Source organism: Furipterus horrens, unplaced genomic scaffold (assembly GCF_987537825.1).
Source record: "Furipterus horrens unplaced genomic scaffold, mFurHor1.1.pri manual_scaffold_1, whole genome shotgun sequence".
In the NCBI taxonomy this organism is placed as follows: domain Eukaryota; kingdom Metazoa; phylum Chordata; class Mammalia; order Chiroptera; family Furipteridae; genus Furipterus; species Furipterus horrens.
Genome location: NW_028327171.1, coordinates 27,060,230 through 27,068,308, shown reverse-complemented (window position 1 = coordinate 27,068,308; position 8,079 = coordinate 27,060,230). Strand labels below are relative to the sequence as shown.

Below are 8,079 nucleotides of genomic sequence, written 5' to 3'. Positions count from 1 at the left end.
GAGGGATGGTCCCCTATCTACCCTTAAAGATGGAGGGAGTTATGATATTGTGATTTGCTTTTCTGACTTCCCCCAATAGGTTTCTTGGTGATGTAAGACAAAAAAAAATCACGGTGTCTGGTTATGAAGTTTAACAGCTGCCTATTACATAAATGGGTAAGCAAAAGGTTAAGGTCATGCACGATTAGGATAAACACACAAAGATTGATCAGGTGGTACACAAAGTCTATTTAACTAATAAAGGGAGTGAGGGAAAAAAGGTTATTTCTTCTGTGCAGGCTGCCTCAATCTCCCCGCTTCCCTCAGTCTCCATGAGCAGCCGTGGAAGAGCAAACTATTCTAAGCCTGTTTCTGGGCGGCTGCTGAGCTGAAAACCTGGGCTCAGGAGGACAAAGCGTTCTCGGGGCAGCTCTGCCCTCAGCAAAGGGCACTGCCATCCTGACTCTCAGGTGATGCTGTGGCCTGTCTCCTGCAGCTCTGGGAGGCCTGTTCTGTTCACTGCTCCAAAGAGAGGCCACAAAGTCTGATGCCTGGATGGTCCTGTAAGGGATCTTGAAAAGAATCTTAAAAGGGAGACTATATGGCACATACGCCATTCACTTCATACATGTGAGTCTACAACTATATATTTATATATTTTGAACATTGGATGAAAGAATTGGGGAACATGAAGAAACCTTTTCCAGTCTCTCAACTACATCAGCCAAGAGCACCCTCTGTTCATCATCACCGAATACAGACCTGCAATTGCCACGGAGGGGGCACCCCGCACCTGGGATGAATGATCCTAACTGTAACTTCCACACCTTTCACTACATTAAAAGAAATGAGTGTGTTGAAAGTCCTTTAGTCTAAGGCAGTTGAGACCCCGAAGGGTTCACTGCTCTTCCGTTTTGCTGCTATTTCTGAACTTCACCACCATGACCGTTATATTGTCAGGGCAGCCTCTGTAAAACGACTGTAACACTATGCTCTTGGCCCCAAAGTGAGGTTCATCCAAACGCTCCTTGATGAATCGAACAGCTTCTTCATTGCTGAAAGCATCCCAGAGGCCATCTGACGCCAAGATCATGAACTCAGGCTGGAGCTTGTCCAGGTCAAACGTCAGGATATCTGGGTCTGGGATGACCACGTTGAGATTTTTCAGTGGATAATCCCCCAAAGATCGAGACATGGCCAGGATTCCCTGGACCCTCCAGGAGCCATTGAAACTGATGAAACCACCTGGAAGGAGAATGAACTCATTAGCCCGACCAACGGACACCTCGCCCACCTGGTACAGCCTGGGCACATGTACAAAAGGCGGACCTATTGCATGTGGCATACCACAAGTGCTCCCCTCACCCCACCCTGGTGCTGCCAGGAAAGAACAGCAACCCTGCTGCCTGGCTTGCGGTATGACACTCTACCAGTAGACCCTCATGTCCTCATTCTTGGTATCTTAAAAGAATTCAAAAAAATATCAATAAGAATTTGAGGGAAGGAGATATGTACGGATGAGGGCATTGGTTTTAACTTAACAATACCTTGACAGCTCAGTGATTGACAGTAGAGCACACTAGGATGGGGATGCGAGGAGAATGGCAAAAGGTAAGTGGACAGGTACCAGAGACAACCACTGGGATGCATCATTTAGCTCAAGACGGCCCCTGGGTGTGCCAGTTTAGATCTCAAAACAGCACCCCAAATAGGATCGGTATTAAAAAATAAACTGTGTACTTTAGCACAGTGTTTCAAGGCTCAGCTCTTGGGTCAGATTGCTTGGATTTGATTCCTGGCTCTATTTCTTCTAGCTATGTATGACTTTGGGTGAGAAACTCTACCTCTCTGATCCTCAGTTTCCTTGGTGGGAAAATGGGGACAATAATAGTAGGTATTCCATTGAGTTGTGAGGAATAAATCACTTAATACAGTCCCTGAATATAACATGCACTCAATATTATGTATTATTATTTTTCTTTAAAGTAAGTATAATTTTGTTTATTCACATATTATTTGTCGGATACTTATTAAATATATACTCCATGCAAGGCAATTTTCAGGCTATAGAGTTATATGAAATCCAGACCTTTCTCTAAAGAAGTACACAGTTTGGCAGGAACAAAAATCCACGTGTATTAACAGCCACAAGCACAAAGCAGTATTCTTGCAAGGAGAGACTAACACCTGCAAATGCTGTAGGCAGATGAGGAGGAAGGGCTGATGTGCAGTTGTGAAGGTCAGGAAGGAGTGAGCATTAAAGCCAGGCCGTGAATGATGGGTAGTACTTTCATGGAAGTGTGGTCGAACTGGCAAGAGCACAGGCTGTGGAGTCAGATGGTCCTGGTCTCAACTCTGGTCTTACCACTCACTAGCTGTGTGTCCTTGTGTACACAAGCCTCTTGGAGGCTCCATTTTCTGGGCTGTAAAATGAGGATAACATTTCCCTATCTCATAAGGTAGGGAAGAGAAAGTGTATGTAAATTGCTGGGCTTGGCTCCCAGCACAGAGTGATTATCACACGATGGCAGCTGGTATCACTGCTGTTGGCAACAGCATCAGGAATGGAGGCAGAAAGACCAACATGTACTTGGTCCAGCCTAGAGGCAGGGAACTATCACACAAAAGCGGGGGTGTCCTGGAAGGAGGGCTGAGGTCAGAGAAAATACACATAAAGATGATAAAACCAATCATGGCCCCCCAGCCTTGCTATAAAAGACCCCCTGGGCAGGTTAGATTAGGCTCCTTGAGATGGTGTCCAAATTTGCTTCTACAAGGAATCCCTGCAGGGTAGGGATGCAGGTGGTGGGTATGGCCTGAAAAAAAGAGGGTAAGATGGGAGTGACATTTCAGAAGACAGTGATGGAAGATTACATTTCCAGGTGTATCGTATACACATCCTTGCCTGTGCTTACACAAGAAAAGGCTAACTGTGTCTTAATGCAGGGTCACAGTGGGCTCATGGGGAGCTGGTGCCTTTTTAAGTAAGGAAGCCAGAGTATTTCACTCTTACTGCCTGTAGCTCATCAAAGCTTGATAGATGCTCTTGAAACACTGCTTGTCCCTTCCCACTAACAGAAAACCTGACCCAAGCTTTCATTAAAAATCATTCTGCATCCCATGCAGTCACCGAGGCAGGAAGGAGGGTGTGATAAAATTCAATACTTTTTGACTCAACGGTACTGCTTCCTACTGCAAAAACCCAAATGTTGATTAGGTCCTGGACAGAAGCTGAACTGTAGAGATTGAAAGTCAACCTGAAAATTACCCCTGGCAGTAGGGGCCCGTCCTGGTCAGAGACCCAGGGCACATGCCCACCCCCAGCAGCTGGGCCTGCAGCCAGGCATGTCATGCACAGCACACAGGCTGCAGCTGTCAGTCTGGAGAGGAGAGGGAAGGATGCCTGCCATCCACAGGCAGAAAAGAACTGCCCCCCATCTCATCATGAAAATGTAACCGTCAATTGATAATCTTCCTTCAAGTATTTGTCCCAGTGTTACCTTAGTGAGGCCTACACTGACTACCTCCTGACACTCGCCGTTCCCTCACCTGCTTTATGTCTGTCCATAACAGTTTTCACCTGGTGATAGTTTCACCTTGTAATATTCTAGCTAATTTACTAATTTTTATTTATTTGTTAATGTCTGTCATTATATTCCCCACCCCCATCCTGATTCCAGGATGTAAGTTTATATCCCCAGCCCATAGCTGTTGAAATGAATGAATAAATAAGGGATTCTTACCCCTGAAAATATGTACTTATACCAGGTACTGAGTGAGGTGTGCGATAATATAAATGAACAGACCATGTTCTTGCCTGAAAGGGCTCACAACTGGGAAGGCAAGACAGATAAGAGAGCCATAAATTACAAAAGGTGACCCGGAGGCCCACATAGGATACTGGGAAAAGCCTGAAGAGGTACTAACGCAGCCCGAGGGAACCTGTGGCTCAGTGTCACAGGGAAGACTTTTAAAGGACACCCTTAAACTGAGTCTTACAGGACAACTGGTTGTTATCTACTTGACAGGAAGATGGCATTTGCAAAGGCACAGAGGTATCAGAAACATGGTTCATTTGGGGAATGGTTAGTAGTTTGACATGGCCAGAGGGAAGCACGATATTGCAAGCAGGGGCCTAAAGATCTCAGTAGCCTTTAAACTAGTAAAAGGCTTCTTTTCGCCCTTTTGGAATCTTTGGCCATGAAGAAGAGCAAATTCAGTGGCCATGTATTTGATAGGTAATGTTACAAGTCCAGTCTCAGCTACCCCAGCAGCAGCCTCTGTGCTGATCTACTAATCACTAGTAACTAAGCATCTTATGCCTCAGGGGCGATCCAGGCAAGGCCCCTGTCCACCAGCGAGCCAGCAAGCAGGGCCTGGAGGTGTTCACAAGCTCACCCGCTCTCTTTATCCTTTTTCTCTCCTTCAGTTGGTAAGGCTTATGATCATGAGACAAAGGGATGGCGTTCCCGTCCTTGTCACACAGGACCCCCCGGGAGTCGCCCACATTGGCCACGGTGAGGTCTTTATCTGATAGTAGAGCAATCAAGCACGTGGTACCTGAAAAACAGAAGAGAGAGAGGCAATGTAGGGGGTGAGCAATGATTGGGGGTTCGCCTGCTTTGCGTGGTAACTGGATTCTTCAGTCATTAAAACCGCTCCTGCTGGGTGAGAATTTGACTTCAGCCACTCTGGGGATGACAGCTGTTCACTTCAACAACACTGATCAAATCTGACAGTCAATTTTCTTAACCATGTTATAGTGTCACTGAAATAGGCTAGGATAACATGAGCACTTTCCCACATCATTTTTGTCTCTGCTACTTTTAATTTAAACACATATCACATTTAAAAAGGTTAGGAGAGAACCAACATCAGTTTGAAGCCTCAGACAATTGATACATATTTTCTGCTTCTCACTCGTGCCGAGTTTCTGTGAAATTCCATTTGAAAGTGGGGACGATGTGGTGGTGAGGGGGGTTCTTCAGCTGGACAGCCTGGAAGAGCCAGTAAATGATAAGTGCCAGCAGCCAGATCCCACAAAGCCATCGGGAGCCATGAGGGAGCTGCCTTTACAAACTTGCCTATCCAATCTGACAGCAAAGACTAGAGGTCAGAAACAGGTCAGCTCCAGGGTGTGAGGGAGGCAGACAATTGGGCAGAAGCAGAAAAACCTACCGTGATGGCAGAAATGAGGCCTCAGTAGATGCAGGGTGTTGGGGGGGAGGTGAGGGCGGTCAGAGTCAGAGGGAAGCAAAACTGAAGGCCTGCTTGCCTGGAGCCCACGCAAGACCCAAAAAGACAAGCTCTCATCAAAGCCGTCTTCGAATGGGAATGGATAAAAGAAAACAGAGCTGGACAGCCTGGTCTAGTCAGAACTGCCCTCTGTCCAGCCCCTCTTGTTTCTCCTCCCTCCCTTTTGACAATGTCACTGAGTATGCAAATACCTGCTGAAAGGCACAACCCTTTAAGTTCTGGCATCAAAGCGATAATGTCTTTACTTGTTAAAATTATTCATCAATTAGTCTTCATTAATATTTAACCTCCTCATTAAGAAAAGTCACATTCCATAACAGAATGTAAACTGCATCTAAATAGCTCTTTAGTCTTCAAAGAACAACACAAAAGACTGAATTCTTAAATAGACATAAAGAACAAATATAGGCTGCTATCAAGAGCAGGGAGAATAATTAGCATATTCAGTTATTATAATCCTATTTGAAATTCTATTTTTAGGCCTGTTTAACCCCAAAACTACCCTGATCAGAAATGGAAACACATGAAATGTTGGTCAAGTCAGGATTTCTGATATGGAAAGTCTTGTGAAAGGGGAAAAAAAGACCAATCTTAGGGATTACCAAAGCAAATCACAAATCTTTTACCTTAGAATGAAAACAGGAACAATTCATACAATTACAATTCGTTATACTCAGTTTTTGATATTAGTTGCATTTTGGTCTTCAACCATCCTCACTTTGTCCTCAAGCATCTGACAGGGTTGGCTTATCTAACACCATCAGAACATAAATTCTTCTATAAGGCACGTTCTAAGAGTTTGAAGGATGACCTAGAAACATGATGTTACTGAACACTACATGACTTGGGGCATTGTAGCAGCATAACTCCTGGAGCTGTCTGCAAGATCTGCTTCTCTCCTCACTCCGCCTGTCCCTAACCTTTGCTTCCACTACCACCTAAGTCTATGCCGTTAGCCTGATCGACAGTCCTGAGGTCCAAATTAACTGCCTAGTAGGTGTTTCCATTTGCCTGTATTACCAACGATTTGAGGAAAGGCTTTGGGGTCTCCATGTGAAGGAAGCAGAGGCATCCACCTGCCTGAGCTATAATATGAGCCCCTTCCCCATCCCCATCTCAGCCACAGCACCTCTCCATCCATCATTAGCTGTCCTCAGCTGCCATGCAAGATTTTTTTCCTTTTTTAAAGATGGGAGCAGTCATTCTTACAAGCTAGGGAAAAAAAATTAAGGTTGGTTGCATATGTGATTAAGAACCACTTAAGGATTTTATGCAGGATAGTGACATCATGAGATTTGTGTTTTAAAGATCATTTCAAAGGCACTGTAGAAGATAACCTGGAAGCAGGGAGAACAGGTAGAGTTAATGAGGATTTGAATTAACATAGTAAACACAGAAATAGGGCAGCAATTTTCACCTGGTGTGCCACAAGAATTTCTAAAACATGTACCACCTATTTCGTCAGGGGCACTGACCTCTTTTCCCTTAGATTGTCAAATTAAAAAATGACAGCAGCCAACACAACAATAGCCATTCGGTGTGAATCAATCAACACTGTACCTGTTTTTCTTTTGTTTTTGTTTTTTTGTCATATCATCAAAAAATATATATTTTTGGTGTACCCCAGAATTTTAGTAATTAGTTTGTGCGTGCCATGAGGTGAAAAGGTTGAAAATTGCTGGAAGAAAGGGTAGAGGACAGATTATTTAAAACCAGAATGGATAGGTCATAGAGAATAAAGGAAGTGATGGAGAGGAGGAAAGTCTAGGATAATGTCCTGGGTGCTCCATGGACAAGGACTTAAGGGGACATCTGCCTGGGGCTTCTGGGAAAGGCTTTCTCTCTCACTGAAAGGGACACAATGCTGAAAATGATTCACTTCTTTGGCTCGTGAGTTTCCCAACCATCTTGCAGCTATGAGAGGATATGGCTCAGGATCAAGGCACTGTGTGGAGAGAGACAGAGCAGACCGGTAAAGAGCCTGCATCCCCAAGACGTAAAGGAGCTGTGGAACCAGCACAGAACCACCCTATTCTTGTTCTGTGAGACACGAAATATCTTTACTACTTAAGGCTTTTTAGGTTAAGCATTTTTGTTCCTTGTAGTATCCCAACTGATTCATGGGCTTATTGTCCAAGAAGGGGCTTATCGATGGGAGATTTACAGTGCTACTGTTCAGCTTTACTCACGTGTTGGATATACTTAAGATTCATGGCCTGCCAATTCCTTTGTCAAGAACACAATCCTGTTGTTAGTCTGGGTAAATAAGACCTACCCCACGACAGGAGTTTCAGGAATGGACTGCTCTGAAAGAGTGGGACCTGCCTATGCTAACAAGAATCTTACATCTGGCCTGAATGGGAGAGCCCCAGATGGTGAAATGAGAGCTGCAGGCAGTGTTCAGGATCACTGAAATGTCACCATTTCTGTCTGTTAGAAACCTGCCCATATCCTGGCTGCGGGCCCAAGAGTATTCTAAAACAAACCAGGATACTTTACTGTAAGCAATTAATTGAGCTTTGCTGTCTTAGCTCAGGATTATAAAAGACAATTTGCAATATAATCCCCTCAGAACAAACTATCTGGTTGCTGAGAACCCATTAAGGCCTCGTATTATCAAGACCTTAAGTACCGGCAGGGCAAACTTTCTCTGTGGGCTTCCACACAGAGAAAGTAGTGATGAGACACACCTAAACATGCAGGGAGGCTAGGTGAGTCCCCAGACTGGACGTGGACAGAGCCACCCCTCCCGGGAGTGGCTCCTCTGCAAACTAAGCTGCCTCGACTTCCCCTCATCACATGCAGAAGGGCAAAGTGGCAGGAATAACAGTTTGTGAGAAAAAG

General features: G+C 44.8%; 1 protein-coding gene across 1 annotated transcript in view; it reads right to left on the bottom strand.

The window, feature by feature from the left end:
- Positions 1-208: 208 nt before the first annotated feature.
- PPM1L (protein phosphatase, Mg2+/Mn2+ dependent 1L) overlaps positions 209-8,079 on the bottom strand; it is a 241,380-nt gene continuing 233,509 nt past the window's right edge. Inside the window, exons 3-4 of the mRNA XM_090273433.1 lie at positions 4,378-4,539; positions 209-1,224 (exon numbers count right to left, since the gene is read on the bottom strand). Coding sequence (XP_090129559.1) covers positions 878-1,224; positions 4,378-4,539 — 509 coding nt within the window. The 3' untranslated portion in view covers positions 209-877. The remainder of the gene's footprint in view (positions 1,225-4,377; positions 4,540-8,079) is intronic.